The sequence below is a fragment of the Rana temporaria genome, chromosome 5, assembly GCF_905171775.1.
Source record: "Rana temporaria chromosome 5, aRanTem1.1, whole genome shotgun sequence".
NCBI classification, from domain to species: domain Eukaryota; kingdom Metazoa; phylum Chordata; class Amphibia; order Anura; family Ranidae; genus Rana; species Rana temporaria.
The window spans coordinates 59,380,993-59,399,409 of NC_053493.1; the positions used below are offsets into that span (position 1 = coordinate 59,380,993).

General features: G+C 44.4%; 1 protein-coding gene across 6 annotated transcripts in view; it reads right to left on the bottom strand.

The window, feature by feature from the left end:
* ARHGAP12 (Rho GTPase activating protein 12) overlaps positions 1–18,417 on the bottom strand; it is a 186,267-nt gene that overhangs the window by 35,100 nt on the left and 132,750 nt on the right. For all 6 annotated transcript variants that reach the window (XM_040352626.1, XM_040352627.1, XM_040352624.1 and 3 more), the window contains 2 exons: positions 8,305–8,373; positions 1,456–1,517 (listed from right to left, as the gene is read on the bottom strand). In XM_040352626.1, the coding sequence (XP_040208560.1) occupies positions 1,456–1,517; positions 8,305–8,373 (131 nt within the window). The remainder of the gene's footprint in view (positions 1–1,455; positions 1,518–8,304; positions 8,374–18,417) is intronic.

An 18,417-nucleotide genomic window follows, 5' to 3' on the forward strand; every position in this document is an offset into this window, starting at 1 on the left:
GAACGCTTCAAAATTAACCCTCAACACTTCACTCCCCTTTAAAGGCCAAGTTTGCCTTTCATAAAATAAAAATAATAAAATGTACATATTTTTGCAGGTAAAAAAAAAATGTGCATTTATTATTTTTTTATTCTGCAGCCTGTAAGGCATTGCACCCATGATCAGCAGATCGCGTGTACAATGCCAGGATCCTGCAGACGCTCAGTACAGCCGTTTGCCCGTACCTTGTACAGGCAGAAAGTTACTGAAAGGCAGGGAGAATCAATGGACTACAGGAGAGCTCACAAAGTTAACTGAGAACTACCATCAGCCTGTGAACGAATGACACTGCCCTGTGGGCAGACCCCACATGGCCGTGCTGTTTTTAACTTCTGACAGTGGGTGCTGTCATAGGGAAGATCCCCTGCCTGCTGTCACAAGGAGGGGGGTGAGGCAGGAGCTGGAACATATCACATGTTCCAAAGGTGAACTTATCCTTTAATAAGCTTAACCCCCTTCCTGTCCCTTTAAGGCAGTGGCCATCAACCCTGTCCTCAGGGCCCACTAACAGGCCAGGTTTGTCAGTGATTGCAGCGTTCTAGTCTGCATCTCCCCAAGGGAATACATAAAACCTGGCCTGTTAGTGGGCCCTGAGGACAGGGTTGATGACCACTGCTTTAAGGGTTCTAAAAGCCAGGAGGTGGAGCTGGGCGTTCAGGTAATGTGGTCACTGAATCGCTGGTATGCATCGGGAGATTTTGGCTTTTGCTGGCTACCGTGCTGGGAGCGCTCAAGGAACACACAGCGGCAAGCTGTTTTACAGGGCTGCATATATGCAGCTGCTTGGCGTTAAGGCCGAGCTGCCTTATATATACGCGCTGTCCAAGGGTTGAACCGATCACTTAAGATTACTCTTGAGGCTGGCCATAGAAAGTCTCAATCTCAGCAGGAAACAGACGAGATTCGAACCGTGTATGGGCAGTCTGAAAGTACCTGGTCCCACCCACAGATCAGCTTGATGCAAGGGTCGGTCTATTTGCAGCAATAGAAGCCTACACAAGTTCAATACAGGCTTTCCGTAAAAACAGAAAACTCTTAAGTCATCAGGCAGACATGGGCCACCTTGCGGACAGTAAATAATAAACTACTATCAGTGCTGCAACTCTATCTACATACTGTGTACCCTGATCTTACTGCTTACTGCCTCCCCACCACTGCTGGTATAACTAGGGAACAAGCGGTGTCAGCAAATGCAGGAAAGTCTGTGGAGTATAAACGTCAACTCTCACAGAGAATTAAAGATTGATAGTGTCATCCTAATAGATGTTAAAACATCCTGGTTCTACCTTTCCATCCTGCTTTGCAGCAATCATTCAATTTAAATAGTGTCTCTCAGTCTACAGAAAGATCTGAAAATATAGAGCTAGGACAATTATTCCAACTTTGCCAATGATCTACAGCGAAGACTGTACTTGCCTAATTTTCTTCCCGTTCTCTGTGATTTTAGTCACGTTTAACACTCCATACTTTTCTTGATCCTGAAAAATTAGAAAACTTGTGGTTCAGCGATTCTGGATTAAAAAAACAAAACACATTATGCAGTCTAACTTTAATCAAGGCAATCCAAAAAGTGCGATAATTTAAAGCTGCAGTAACCCATAGCAACAGATTTCAGTTTAGTGTTGTGGAATAAGGAATTGAGATGTAGACTTGTTCCTCTGGGTTGCGCACTTCACACTGCTTTGGTAATCGTGTGTTATGTAAAGATTAAAGCCGCCAACTGTAAACATGTGTCTAAAGGACAATCCATTCCAGTGGCCCATAGCAACCAGACTTCACCTCTCATGTTTCCAGTGCAGAGCAGCAGAATGAAAGGCAGGCTCTGGCTTGTTTCATGCTACAGTAGGTGAACCCGATTTTGTGTCAATCTCGCTCTCTTTCTCAGCGAGATTGAGCACTTACGAGCCCCATTGCGGGAGCCAGCGCCGAGCTGGCTTGCCGCGATGGATACAGAGCCGTCATAGAAGCGACGGGAGATCCGACTTGGATTCCCGCCAATTCTACACGTGTGCGGCGTTTGTTATGAATCCTGAAGGGGAAGTCCCCGCCGGATTTTAAATAAAAATCCGGCATGGGTCCCCCCTCAGGAGCATACCGGGCCCTTAGGTCTGTTATGGGTTGTAAGGAGAGCCCCCCTACGCCGGAAAAAACGGCGTAGGGGGTCCCCCTACAATCCATACCAGACCCGTATCCAAAGCACGCTACCCGGCCAGCCAGGAAGGGAGTGGGGACGAGCGAGCGCCCCCCCCCCTCCTGAGCCGTACCAGGCTGCATGCCCTCAACATGGGGGGGTTGGGTGCTCTGGGGCAGGGGGGCGCACTGCGGCCCCCCCCACCTCAGAGCACCCTGTCCCCATGTTGATGAGGACAGGGCCCCTTCCCGACAACCCTGGCCGTTGGTTGTCGGGGTATGCGGGCGGGAGGCTTATCGGAATCTGGGAGCCCCCTTTAATAAGGGGGCCCCCAGATACCGGCCCCCCACCCTAAGTGAATGAGTATGGGGTACATCGTACCCCTACCCATTCACCTGCAAGAAAAGTGGTAAAAACACAAATAAACCACACAGTGTATTAAAATATTTTATTTTTCTGCTCCGGAGGCCGCCCCCTGTCTTCTTTATTAGCTCTTTTACCAGGGGGGGCTTCTTCTTTGACGTCTTCGGGTGGGTGGGGGCCGCCGTCTGGTTCTCTTCCACCGCCGGGGGGGGGTGGCTTTTAAAAAAGCCCCCACCCCCCCGGCGGGTTTCCTCCGGCGTCTTCGGCGGGGCTCTTCTTCTTCCGCTATCCCGACGGGTCTTCTCAACTCTCCGGGGTTCTCCTTCTGTCTTCGCCGCTCTCCGTTGTTGACTCGTCGCACCCCGGTTCTTCGTCTCGCTGTCCGGTGTCTTCTTCCGTGATGTACGTCTTCTCCTTCCGTGCTGTGATGAGTTCTTCTTCCGTGCTGTGACGTCATGTTCTTCACTTCTCTCCTTCTCCCGATGTTGCCACGCCGGTCCTCCTCGCTGAAATGACGGATGCGCGCCTTGCATCGGACCTATATAGGCCTCACAGTCCCATCATGCTCTGTACCTACCCATGTGATACCTACCCACGTGGGTAGGTATCACATGGGTAGGTACAGAGCATGATGGGACTGTGAGGCCTATATAGGTCCGATGCAAGGCGCGCATCCGTCATTTCAGCGAGGAGGACCGGCGTGGCAACATCGGGAGAAGGAGAGAAGTGAAGAACATGACGTCACAGCACGGAAGAAGAACTCATCACAGCACGGAAGGAGAAGACGTACATCACGGAAGAAGACACCGGACAGCGAGACGAAGAACCGGGGTGCGACGAGTCAACAACGGAGAGCGGCGAAGACAGAAGGAGAACCCCGGAGAGTTGAGAAGACCCGTCGGGATAGCGGAAGAAGAAGAGCCCCGCCGAAGACGCCGGAGGAAACCCGCCGAGGGGGTGGGGGCTTTTTTAAAAGCCACCCCCCCCCGGCGGTGGAAGAGAACCAGACGGCGGCCCCCACCCACCCGAAGACGTCAAAGAAGAAGCCCCCCCTGGTAAAAGAGCTAATAAAGAAGACAGGGGGCGGCCTCCGGAGCAGAAAAATAAAATATTTTAATACACTGTGTGGTTTATTTGTGTTTTTACCACTTTTCTTGCAGGTGAATGGGTAGGGGTACGATGTACCCCATACTCATTCACTTAGGGTGGGGGGCCGGTATCTGGGGGCCCCCTTATTAAAGGGGGCTCCCAGATTCCGATAAGCCTCCCGCCCGCATACCCCGACAACCAACGGCCAGGGTTGTCGGGAAGGGGCCCTGTCCTCATCAACATGGGGACAGGGTGCTCTGAGGTGGGGGGGGCCGCAGTGCGCCCCCCTGCCCCAGAGCACCCAACCCCCCCATGTTGAGGGCATGCAGCCTGGTACGGCTCAGGAGGGGGGGGGGGGGCGCTCGCTCGTCCCCACTCCCTTCCTGGCTGGCCGGGTAGCGTGCTTTGGATACGGGTCTGGTATGGATTGTAGGGGGACCCCCTACGCCGTTTTTTCCGGCGTAGGGGGGCTCTCCTTACAACCCATAACAGACCTAAGGGCCCGGTATGCTCCTGAGGGGGGACCCATGCCGGATTTTTATTTAAAATCCGGCGGGGACTTCCCCTTCAGGATTCATAACAAACGCCGCACACGTGTAGAATTGGCGGGAATCCAAGTCGGATCTCCCGTCGCTTCTATGACGCGCTTGCTGGAATGTGCTGTCACTATTCCAGTGAGTGTGAGATGTCGGCGAGATCTCGGCACCCTGTCGCCGAGTATCAGCGCGACGCTGTCGTGCTAAAAGCACAATATCACAAACACCTACTGTAGGAGTAACAGGAAGAATTCATCCTGCAGACACCTTTATACGTGAGGTTTTTCTTGGTCTACCATCCCCTGCTATTCTAGGAAACTCAGGGTTTAAAGCATTTTTTTGCAGTCAAATTTGAGACAATCCCACTATACAAAGGGCTAGATTCAGGTAGGGGTGCGCATTGTTACGGCGGCGCAGCGTATCGTATTTACGCTATGCCGCTGTAAGTCAGAGAGGCAAGTGCTGTATTCACAAAGCACTTGCCTCCTAAGTTACGGCAGCGTAGCGTAAATGTGGCCAGCGCAAGCGCGCGGAATTAAAATGAGGATGAGGGGCGTGTTTTATGTTAATTCTTGGTGACCCGACGGGATTGACGGTTTTCCCAAACGGCGCATGCGCCGTCCGTGGAATTTCCCAGTGTGCATTGCTCCAAAGTACGCCGCAAGGACGTCATTGGTTTCTACGTGAACGAAAAATTACGTTCAGCCCTATTCGCGAACGACGTAAAAAATTCAAAATTCGACGTGGGAACGACGTCCATACTTAACATTGCGTACGCCTCATAATAGCAGGAGCAACCTTACGCCGAAAAAGCCCAATGTAAACGACGTAATAAAATAGCGCCGGGCGTACGTAAATTTGTGAATCGGCGTATCTAGGTGATTTGCATATTCTACGCCGAAAACGACGGAAGCGCCACCTAGCGGCCAGCGTAAATATGCACCCTAAGATACGACGGCGTAAGAGACTTACGCCAGTCGGATCTTAGGCGAATGTCGGCGTATCTTGCTTTCTGAATACAGAAAGAAGATACGCCGGCACAGCTTTGAATTTCAATGCTGAATCTAGCCCATGGTATTTTTGTTGTGTGTTCCTATTCCCACAGCAAGCCTAAGAAAACATTTCTCACCTTTTAGATGTTTCTTAAAGAGAAGGTGTCATGGCTGACAAATATGTCCCAATAGTCCCAATAGCTGGGCTGGGGACTGGCTGAGCCGAGTTCTCATTAACATACAATGGAAAGCCCAGATCCTAAAATCTTAACCCTTTGTAAAGACAAACTGTGTTCAAATCTAGCACCAAGGATCATACATCAGCCTCCAGACAGGGTTTATTATGGTAAACACAAAACCACCTCACGACAAATCCAGCCCACCACATAAGAGGACTAAGTAGAATTTTCCCTTGCAAGAAGTGCCGGAAAAGAGCATCTAAAAAAGGTAAGCTGGATTTTTTTTATTTATTTGTTTGCTATGTGAATGGGGGCATGTAACAAATATAAAAAGTAAGCATTATACCAATATGGCTGCAAAAGTGGAAATTTAATACACAATTGGACGAATTACACTTGCATTGTAGAGCTTTCCTATCACTTTCTGCTGCGTCTCAGACAGGCAGTGATAGGAAATCTCTCAGAATGAAACACAGGCAATAAAAAATAAACTGAATGGGGTATTATAACCCTTCCTTAAAGAGGAACTGCAGTCTGCTCACATGATTTGTAATAAAAACATCTTTGCTATTCTGAAGCTTCCCTCCAACTACTTTGCATATTATTTTATATATAATGTGATTCTGTACTTGCCAAATATGCTTCAGAAATCTCCCTCCCTCCAATGGCTGCAACCATTTTAACTGTGGGCAGCTGAAACTGCTGCCTGTTCACTTCCTGGATTTACACAGACACATCTCCAGCTCTGCAGCTCTCATTGGCCCTCTTATGACTCACCCCCCCCCCCTCCCTCCATGGCAAACTCTCACGAGAGGGAGAGAGAAAGCTGTGCATGATGTCATAAGCCTAGGCCTTTTTCCCCAGACAAGAAACAGGAAGTGTGCTGTATAAGGTATTTACTGGCAGAAAAAAAATATGTTTTATTATACAAAGTTAAAAAAACAAGGGCAGAGGATTTAATAGATGGAAAGATGAAAAAATTACTGAAGTTTTGCTTTAATCCATTCCCCAAAAAAAAAAAAAAAAAAAAAAAGGTTTTGTTTATACATACACTTTAAACCAAAACATGATAGATTAGACACACTGGATTTCTCCTATGAATGAATGAATGACTTGTATAGCGATACACATGCAAACTGAATCGCCTCTAGGTGCTTTTTGCAGCCAGTGTCTTCCTGGCTGGTGCAGTCATTTACCCCGTAGGATCTTGACACGCTTGGGACACACAGTCGTACACTTATATATACACATGTATATATACTGGGCCAATTTGACCAGGATCCAATTAACCTACCAGCATGTCTTTGTAGTGTGGGAGGAAACCGGAGTACCCAGGAGGAAACCCACGCAGACACAGGGAGAACATGCAAACTCCAAGCAGATGGTGTCGTGGGAAATCTTAGAACATAAGAAATTCAGGAGGGAATTTTAAGGTGGGAAACTAAATTAATAAATTGGATAGAAGGCCGTGTTCCTGTAAGAAATACTGGCATTGCTTAGGCTAGCCATACATGTATAGATTTCTATTGTTGAGCCCACAGTCTGAATCGGAGAGATCTAAAAAAAAAAATCCCATCATCCATTCTAAACTCTGCAAATGTAGGAATGTCCCCTGCTGACTATTGCATTGCGACAGTCAGCACTTATAGCTGATGGGATGCCGTCACTGTTTGTCTGACAATTTTTTTGACTTTTGTCAAATCATGTATGGCAGGCTTTTGAAAAAAAAACACAAACTTAAAAAAATAATAATAATTTAAATGTGTTTTAATCAAAGAGCACATGCATAGGCGGTCAATAGAGAGATGTAGGTGAATTCCAAAGACTACACAAAAGGTAAGGAAATAACAGTGTATGGAAGGAAGATTTTACCATAATTAAAAGGAAGCACATTTTTTGGTAGGAATAGTGAAGTTGGGATGGTATACTTGCACAGAATGGCCCCAGATCCTCCTCTCAGTCCCCATGCTGGCGATCTTGGCTTCTCCTCTTCTTCATGCGTCCCCAAAGCAAGCCGTTTGCAGTGGGGCTAAGCCCCCCCCATTACTTCTCAATGCATTTGAATGACAGCCGCAGGAGCCGATGGCTCATGCTGACTAAGGATGAGCTCCGGCGTGTTGGCATACTCCACGTGCAGAGCCCGTCAGGAAGTCTGCACAGCGCTGCGCTAACCACAGGCAGGGAGACATTTCCCGATCTCTGCAGCCGAGCAACGGGACAATGTCTCCCTGCCTGTGATAAGCGCAGCGCCTGAAGACTTCCTGGCAGGCTCTGCACGTGGAGTGTGTGAACAGGCTGGAGCTCATCCCTAATGCTGACATTCAAGTCCCTGTGTGACGAGATGCAGGGAAGGGAGAGGACAGAGATAAGCCTAGGCTTTTTACCAGTCAAGAAACAAGAAGTGAGCTGTATAAAAGGTATGTACTGGCAGAAAAAAAAAAATGTTTTACTATCTAAAAAGTTAAAACAAGGCCTGAAGATTTAATAGACGGAAAGTCGAAAAAAATGAGGTCCACTTTAATACAAGGAATATATTAAGGTAAAAAAAAAGTTTTTAGCTTTAGTAACACGTTAACAACACATTTTAAATAAAAACTGGATGATGGAATGTAAAAATATATTTACTAGAGGATAGTATATAACTATTTTGATCCAGGCAACTGATCTGCCACAATTTTTGAATGATTACTCAGGGGACAGCTTTTGCCTTTCTCTGGACCAAATCTGCTAGAGTTTCTGAGATGCTGAACTGGATGTACATTTCTTACTTCAGCCCAGTCTTCTCCCATCCATTAGAATATATCAGATAAATGTTGTTGCTGTTTTGCACATGTTAACTAAGAAATATTCAAACATAGATGTAGGCAAATTGAAAGTTTCACAAAACATGACTGCCCCTCATCCTAACCAACATCAAGCCGCTAGTCAAAGATGGAAAGGAAAAAAAATGTAATAAAAAAATAAAAAGCACTAACCGAGGACTGGTGCTTTGGAGAAGATGGGGAGGTCTCAACCTCTGGGAAATGTTTGGATGGCGTTGTTTCCTGAAACAGAAAGTTAGATTTTAGATTAAGCGCAATAATATTTTGAGAGGAAGGGATTTACTTACTGCATATGCCCATCTTTGTTTACGAGTCGACAATCTGAACTTGTCATGGTAAAAAAAAAAAAAAGGAAGGCTGCCACTGCTGACATCTCCTTTTAAGAATGCCGATTGCCTGGCTGTTATGCCAATGATTTGCTTTCTGAACTTTCTAATTCACTGACCCGGAACAAGTATGGAGATAAGCAAATCTGACTTTTTACCTATCACTGGCTGCATGCCTGTTCTAGGTCAGCATCAGACTAGGAGCCAATCACCAATGAACAAGCATTTTAAAAAGGAAATGCGCTATAGCACCTCCCATAATCTTCACATGATACGATGCGATTCAAAGGCATGCTTAAACAAACACGAGTACGGAGCTTATCAAATGTATTTTACCTGCTTGTTTGCGAGGCAGCCTGAAAACTGGTGCAGAAAAGTTATAACAAAGCACAGCAACCAGATTTCAAACACAAACAAATCAGAATCGTACATATTCTGATTCCCATCAACAGATTTGTTTTTTAAGTATATCTAAAGTACAAGCTTTTTTTTGTTTTAAATAGACCATGGAATGGTTAAAGTAATATTAAAGACTTTGTTTAAAAATAACAAACATGTTATACCTACCTGCTATGTGCAGAGGTTTTGCACAGAGCAGCCCAGATCTTCCTCTTCTTTGGTCTCTCCCTCCTGCAAATTCCCCCCACAGCATGCAGCTTGCTATGGGGGGCACCCGAGCCGAGACTGTGTGCATTCAGACATAGAGCCGCAGCTTGGCTCCACCCCCACCTCATTGGCTTACTGACTTTGATTGACAACAGCGGGAGCCAATGGCACCCCCTGCTGTCTCAGCCAATGAGGAGGGAGAGTCCAGGACAGCCAAGACTCTTGTGCAACTTTGCTGGAGGGAGATGGGGCTCAGGTAAGCATTAGCGGGCTGTTGCACACAGGTTTTTTTATCTTCATGCATAGAGGATAGCAAGATAAAAAACCTGACTTAAAGCGGGGGTTCACCCTATCGACGAAAACATTTTTTTTTTTTTTATTTTACCATAAAATCAGGCATTGTAGCGCGAGCTACAGTATGCCTGTCCCGAATTTTTTACCCCCGTACTCACCTTGTTCTCGTAGATTGAAGATACCGGGGAATGGGCGTGCCTATGGAGACGGAGGATGATTGACGGCCGGCTCTGGCGCGTCACGCTTCTCCGGAAATAGCCGAAATAGGCTTGGTCTTCACGACGCGTGCGCATAGCCTGTGCGCAGGCGCCGTGAAGAGCCGAGACCTACTCCGGCTGTCTTCGGGGAGAGTGACGTGCCAGGGCCGGCCGTCAATCATCCTCCCTCTCCATAGGCACGCCCATTCCCCGCGGGAGCCGAAAAATACGATCTCCGATTACAAGGTGAGTCCGGGGTTAAAAAAATCGGGACAGGCATACTGTAGCTCGCGCTACAATGCCTGTCTCGATGGTAAAATGTGTCGGGGGGGGGGGGGGGGGGGGGGGGGTGAACTACCGCTTTAAGAACCCATTTAAGACAGAGTTTTTTTTTTTTTTTTTTGACCCATTAGGGAGATTTCCTTTACTTCTTAATTCGATCTTTTTAAAGGTAAAGAAAGTCTTCTCTTATGGTAGCCATACATGAAAAGATTTTATTTACACATGTCAATACATTTTTTGTACAGAAGAAAAATATGAATGGAAAATTGAAAACATTGCTTGATGCACAAGACACTCAACGATTACATTGATCCACCTATTTCCCAATGTCATATACCGTATTTTCCGGCGTATAAGACGACCCCCTAACATGCTGCTAAAAATGGTGGTTTTGTAGTCTACTCACCGTATTAGATGGCCCCCTTGTGTGGAAGTAATGAAGAAGCCCGCCGGGTGCTCTGTACAGCTGTATGTAGTTTGTAAAATGCGCGCCGCGCTCAGCCAATCACTATGCTTGATCGATATCAGCTGCCGGGTGCTCTGTACGGCTGCATGTATTCTGTATATGCGCGCTCAGCCAATCCCGATGCACTGTGTGATGACAGAGCATGCTAAGCCTGCTCGAATTGGATAACAACCTCTGCCAATCCGAGCAGGCTACATAAATGTAGCCTGCTCGGATTGGCAGAGATCGTTACTCCAATCCGAGCAGGCTTAGCATGCTCTGTCATCACACAGTGCATAGGGATTGGCTAAGTGGCGCATTTACAGAATACATGCAGCCGTACAGAGCACCCGACAGCTGATATCGATCGAGCAGCTGCTATACCCGGCGTATAAGACGACCCCCGGATTTTGGCTGTGAAATTCCGGTGTAAAAAGTCGTCTTATACGCCGGAAAATACGGTATTCCATCCAGACTAATCATTTTACAATGAAATCTATATGTTTTGCTCAGAATAGATAGGCAAAACAGAATGGAGTAGATTTACTAAAACTGGAGAGTGCAAAATCTGGTGCAGCGCTGCATAAAAATCAATCAGCTTCCAGGTTTTATTGTCAAAGCTGAATTGAACAAGTTGAAGACTGATTGGCTACCATGCACAGCGGCACCAGATTTTACACTCTCAGTTTTAGTAATGCTACCCATATGTGTCTTTTCATTATACATTACATTTTATTGTCCAAATCTGTGTTCGACCAGATCGCTACATGTATGACTACCATTAGACAGTTGTCAGAAGAACCAGCAATATAAAAATCTCGATGACAATAATCAGCAAGTCCAACAAAAAAGGGGAATCTCCGCAGAGGGGACGACGTAGCCAGTCTGACAAGATCCCTAAACCTTTCCATGCTCTATTCAAAATGAAAAAAATTATAATTTGGCTTTAGATAAACTTTAACAAACTAAAAGAAAATATATAAATACACACTCCAGTTATTTGCAAATCACCAAAAAAATCAAAACAGATGTTAGTAATGTTAAATATGAACAAAATAATAAAACAAAGAAAAAAAACAACAAAAATAAAAAATAGAGACAGTTTAATTTTGGTTTTACATGTAAGATGTAGCCCACTGTTTTGGGAAAGACCAGAGAATTACATTAATAAAAACAGAAAGAAAAGTACCATTTCAGAAAAAAATAAATCTTTATATGTGTTCTGGTTCCAGAACTGTATAATTATGTTTGTTTTAAACTTTTGGGGTATTACATTTTTTTGTTTAGTTTTTTACACCATTCACTGAAATCCTAATAACTTAAAAAATGATTCTAAATGGTTTAAAAAAACCAAAAAAAAACACATGTTATACTTTCCTGCTCTGTGTGGTTTTGCACAGAGCAGCCCCGATCCTCCTCTTCTCAGGTCCCCTGCCAGCTTTCTTACTCCTCCCCCTGCAGAGTGAAAGTGGGTTGCTATGGGGGTACTTGTGCACATTTGCTACGGAGCCGGGCACACAAAGAGCAGCTCGGCCCCATCCTCTCTTCACTGACAGTGATGGACAGTGGCAACGCCTCCCACTGCTGTGTCTGAGCCAATGAAGAGCCAATGCACATCGCCGGATCAAGATCGAGCTCAGGTAAGTATTTATGGGGGCTGGGGGAGCTGCTTGTAGAAGGAAAACTGAACAAGATAATGCATGGCCAGCTTTAGCGTTTAATGCCAAGCTAGTCTAAATATAGAAAAAAGCTGGTTCAGTGGAAGTGGTGAGAAGTACTGGATTGCATATTAGCCAATCTCATTTACGACTGCAAGTAGCTTGATTATAGCATATCTAAACCCCAAAAACAAAAATGTAATATACTGCAGCTTACCAGTCCTTAAAGTGGAGTTCCACCTGTTTTTCCCCCCCCAAAAATCGTAAAAAATAAATAAATAAAAAATATATATATATATATATATATATATATATATATATATATATATATTTTATACCGGATACTATGCGGAAGTATCTTCTGCCTCTTCTTCCACCACGGTGGATATTCCGCCTTGTCCTCGGTCGCGGTGTCTTCTGATGAATGAGCCGCACTGCCTTCTGGGAACTGTGTGTATCCCAGGAGGCAGCCGCCCATTCACAAAGCACCACCCGAGTCTCGCATGTACAGTAGGAAACGGGCAGTGAAGCCGTAAGACAGTAAGTAACAGGCAGTGAATGCGCAAGGCTTCACTGCCTGTTTCCCTTAGTAAGGATGGAGGAGCCAGGACTGAGCGATCGCTGTTGGGGGACCGACATCGCGGGCGACCAGGACAGGTAAGTGTTCTTACTAAAAGTCAGCAGCTACAGTGTTAGTAGCTGCTGACTTAAAAAAAAAAAAAAAAAAAGGTGGAATCCCGCTTTAAATATACTGTCTGCATTCGTTTTCTCTGTATAGATTTTTCCACTTTTTATTTTTAACTTTGTGATTCTGCCAGTAAAAAAAAAAATTCTGTATGATAATGACACCACATATTCTCCTTGCACTAGCAGGACAGCAAAAACAAAACAGAACTGCGGAACCCTGCCCCTGCGGTTCTGTAGTCTTCAGAATTCTGGAAACATCGTAATTGATAAGAGTAGGCGTTATTCATTCACAAGTTTTCCGGCATTATTTTTTTTTCTGGGTTTGGATACACTTTAAAAAAAATAAGTAAATTCAATAGCTCAATCTATCCTTGCCAAGCTAGACTGGAGTTCTGCTTTAAAGAGGTTTTCTATTTTAAAGCGGAGTTCCGGCCACAATTTCACTTTTTAAATATAAATACCCCTGTAATACACAAGCTTAATGTATTCTAGTAAAGTTAGTCTGTAAACTAAGGTCCGTTTTGTTAGGTTGTTACAGCATTTAGACACTTTATAAAATAGAAATTGACTGGGGCCATCTTAAGTGTGGGCATCATGAAGCCAGACTGTATGACTTCCTGGATTTCAGCCTTGCAGATCTCGCACATGCTCAGTGCTGCACAAGCAGTATAATATGTTTCAGATCAGGTTTCAGCACCTGTACTGTTCAAGTCACATGATTCTTCGAGACTGGGGAGTGCACAGACTCCTGGAAAGTTACACCCACTACATTCCCAGGAGTCTGTGCGGTGTAGGTTAGGAAGCTTAAGCACCTAGGTGCAGGAAGTGGGAAGATTAACTATTCTGCCTAGCAACAACACTTTAAAGGCATCTAAAAAAAAAAAAAAAATTCCCTTAAAGGACTAATGACCTTTTTTATTAAAACTACTGATGTAATGTTATATTTATGGGTGGAACTCCACTTTAAGCAAAAAAAGTAAATGGCTTCTTCATTATATAGGAAGCTTGGCTAAAACTCCTAGAAAAGTGCTTGTGCATATAACATGCATAGGAGCTTTTCAACAAACCACAAACCTCCTCCACCCCCATCACCATTAGTACCAACACCACTTTCCTCTACAGAAGGTAGCCAAGGGAGAGGCAAGAAAAGTAGGCATCTCTCTTTTAGAGAGCTAGCTAATGCTGTATTCTAATAACTATATGCACTTTTTAGAAGCAACATGCTGCTGCCAGTGTCAGGATCACGGATAAGCCATCTTTAAAAAAAATTGCTGAACTGCGCATGAACATGCATCTCTGGCACTGCTATTGCTTATCCTGACCCGTCACATTTGCTGGACAGCCCGGTTTGCATGCAAATGTGGATAAAAATAAACAGATGCACGAGTCTGTGAGGGTTCTTATCTATTAAGGTTATACATCTAGTAGTAGTCACATTCAACTGGATTTGTTTTGTAATGTTGAAGATGTTTTTGAGCTAACCAAGCAAATTCTTCAGTTACAATGAGTCTCTGGAAGATACCCCCAAGATTTATATTAGCACCATAACCCTATCACCATAAAATGTGTATATAGTGACAGTCCAAAACCAGGATGAGAGTTGTAGAACCACTCTATTCTTGTTACATCATCACATTGCTGGCGCCAGGAAGCCTGCATAGGTGCTAGTTGCAAGAATTACATGGCTAAAAGATGCAAACTGAAGACAGCTCTCCGGGTAGAGATGTTAAAATTGCATTATATGTGAAAGACAGATGGAGTTGAAGGCCTCATCCCTGTTCAGAGATGGTTGTTCCATTTTGACCTAGATGCCTTCATTCATGACTCTTGCAAACCAGAAATCCTCGGTCCCAAATGTGCAACTCACTGTGCTGGAAAAATATCCCTTTTCCTTGAGGTGTAATAAGAACTACGGAGTCTTGTCCTGTAGAATTGGGCCTTTTGATTGTTCAGAGGTTGTTCCGTCTACCAAACGTATTTGCATTCCCCACTTGGGTGCACTGCATAGACTAAGCTTTGTTTTGGTGTTGGGTCTCCAGGATGGCAAGTTTCTGTCTCAGTGTATTGCTGGGCTTGAAGGACACAGGGATGCAATGATTGTTAAAGATCCTTCTACGTTTTTCAGACACTAGAATAGAATAGTCTGTGTTCGGCTTCTCCCCTTTGTTCGATGGGCCAGCGTTTTTGCTGGACTTAGTGCATTTTTAATAAAGATCCAGACCGAGTAGCCACACACTGTCAAAATAATCCTGAGAGGTCTGTGGTTTGTCTTTAGACAATCCATTAATTGTTACCATCTCAGATTAATGTTACAGAGTCCTGTAAGTTGGCAAAAAACAGGTGCCTCAATGTAGACCTCAATGTCCAAGCCATCCCCCTTCTTTAAATGTAACACACTATCCAAAAAAGGTTAATTTGAAATGTTATACCTCTTCCCATATAAATGTTATGCATTTGTCCACAGAGTTTGTGTGTTTACTAAAAGCTTGAATTTCTGATTTTCTAATCTTGACCCACCCATCATCCACTTACCCAAACCAATGACTTGGTATTATTCCCCTGAAAGATTTCAAGGCTCTCGTCTTCATGTACAGGTTGGTATGGGAAATACAGATTATCCAATACCACAGCCATGTTTCTGACTGTCAAACATATCCATGTACTTGAATTAGCTGGTTTTGAGACAAAGGATCAGCAAAGAAAATACTTGGTTTATATTAGGGCTGTTACTGATCAAAATTTTTGTGCTCGATTAATCCATTTTTTTAATCGACTAATTTCAATTAATTATAAACACACATACAGATCCAACTACTCTTAGCTGATCTTCTTGTAGGCTGATTCCCAGTGCAGCTACCAACCACTGGAAAAATGGATAGCAGGATACAAAAAACACACAAAGGCAGCGCTCGATGGGAATAGCATTAAAACTTTTAGAGTCTTCAAGTAGGTAACAAAATAAATATTGCACTGGAGATAAAAACGATGTAGCTACATAAACTGTAAAAATGGTGCGAGTAATACCAAACGGTAGCAAAAGCAGTCATAAAAACATGTAGCCAAGTATGATACTGGTATAAAAATGTGTACAACGATGCCACTGCTGAATCCAGATTAGGAGGTTAACATCAGTCTGTCGGCATGTAGATGTCCCGTGAAGGGAACGATCACAACTCCCAGTGGATGGTTGTAGAATCCCAGGTTGATAGAGGGAAGTGTAACAGCCCTTGCGTGCGGCAGATAGTAAGGTCCCGCCGGCATGCAGATATGAAGGCACAGCAAGGAGCCCTTCAGATGGAACTCCTTGAAGGCCCAGAAGCCAGCAGAGAGGTGAGTACCAATCAAAAGCATTTTGATCAAAAAAATTAAAGATTAATCAACGAATAGTTAATTTCCACAGCCCTAGTTTATATTGAATTGTATTCAAGAGTCCTCTCTAGTTCCGAATATATGGTACTGTCATGCCAACTGTGTTATGACTGGATACTTTCCAATATGTGACAGAATTGATGCTGCTATTAATCGGTCTTAAATGTGCTCCTTTCTTGTGCATCTTAGAGAGTCCATGCAGGCATGGTGTAGCTTCCCTGGTATAGACACAGTAGTACAAGGTCTGATGGATAACTTTCACAGTTTCCAGCTGTTGTACAGTCTTATCACCCTTTTCCTGTAATATCTAGAGATGTCCCTCTAGTGCAGTGGTTCTCAACCTTCTAGTGCCGTGACCCCTTGATAAAATTTCCCAAGTTGTGAGGACCCCTAACAGTAAAATTATTTTCATAGCATGGGTAGAAAGCACCCAAGGCAAGTAATTTGCGCCCCTAACGCTGAGTGCTTTCCACTCGTACAATATTAAAACCCCTTATAGTACATTTTAGGATGTACCACTCTTTCTTTGTTTAACTTTCTTTCCCTTTTATCTCTCTCTATCCTAATTCCTTGTTTTTTTTCCCCCATCCCTCCCTCTAACTGTCTTTCTTGCTCTCTTTTTTTCCCTTTCTCCCCCTTTTTCTTTGTTCCTCCCCCTCTTATCTCCCTTCCTGTGAGAACAGTGCGGGCTTCAGGAACAGCCCAGGATTTGGTGACCCCTGGCAAATCATCATTTGACCCCCGAGGGGGTCCCGACCCCAGGTTGAGAACCACTGCTCTAGTGGCTTATAAGTAATCTCAACCCTGAGAAGAGAGGTCACTTTAGAATGGTAACTGGATGTTTTCATGACCATGGCGAATCTTCCCTTGTCTACTGGCAGGATGTTGATGCCCGGAATCCCTACAAAAAAAAAAAAAAAAAAAAAAGTAAGCCCCCTCCTTCTCTAATGGTATCAAGCTGGACATAACTGCCTAGATCCCCAGAAGCAGTTACTCAGCCTCCCCTACCAATATGTAATTATGGATAAAAAAGTTCTGTAGCGGTGATGAAATCCACGCTGGGACACATCAGGGTGCCACAAAAAGACGTCCTTCTCGGGTTGAGCAAACTTCCTATCCGAAAGGTTCTTTAACCAAGTCCTTACCGCTTTGGAGTGTCCCGCTATCATCTTTGCTCCTAAAAGGTGAATGCCTGTGTTTTGTTAGTTATTTCTGGCTCGCTGTAGTAAGTTGGTGAATTTGTCAGTCCGTCTCTCTTTGCTCTTAGTGTCAGGCTAGCTGAGTTCATTCTGTAAAGTCATTCAGTCTTTCTAGGAACCAAGCAGGTAGTTTTGGTGTCAAGCTTTCCGTCTCAGCATCAGTGGTGAATGCTCATTTAGCACCTGCTTTTAAGCCCTTTGTAAAACTGTATTGGCTCTTTGAACTCCTGTGATCTGCAATTTTTCTTGGCGTTTTCTCATATTCATACACCAGTTTCAGAGTATACATAAAAAAAAAAAATGGCATCCATTAAAACATTAACAAGGTCAAGAAAAAACACTAGACTATCAAAGGGTAGAAGACGACATTGAGTATTGAGTTATTGCATATGTAGCCAGGATTTGGGACAGTGGGCACAACTTGTTCAATTAAACAACCATCCCCTGAACATGGGTTAGAACCCGTTCTTTCACATATAATGCTGTTTTCTTGTTTTGTTTTTTAATTACATTTTATTGTGAGAATGCAATTGGCAAGAACAAGGCCCGCAACATTTGGCCAACTATAATGCTGTTTTAATGCTTTTACGCCGACCACCCCTCGACCCTTTAAGAGTTCCAAATGCCCACCTCCCGGCTTTTAGATCATGCTAAAGCTGTGATTGGCTATCACAGCTGGCACATGATCGGAAAGCTCCTGATCACAAGTATGCATCAGGAGCTTTCCGATCATTACCACTGGGTGCAGGGAGCAGGCCTTTAGCATGGTAAGCAATTTACACGGGGCCGCATATATGTGAATGGCCAGCGTAAAGAGGTTAACATCTGTACCTTAGAAATTTTACAACAATCAACATATTTAGCCATAAATTGTGGCACAAACACCATGCAAACTTCCTGACACCAACAATGAAATGATGTAACTAGAACAAAAAGGTTCTACAACTTTCACACCCTTCCATCCTGTTCTGGGACAACATCTACAATTTCCATGGTGATTGGATTAAGATGTTTTAAAGGATAAGTTCACCTTTCTGAATATGTTGCATTAGTATTTAGGGTGTAGCATGTACAGCATCCACCACCTCACCCCCTGATCCCACCCCCTTGCCCGCCCCACCACCTGTGATAGAAGGTGGGAGGGACCTTCTCCAGGCACCCGCTGTCACACTTTAAAAATTGTGTGGCTGTGCAGGGCTCCAC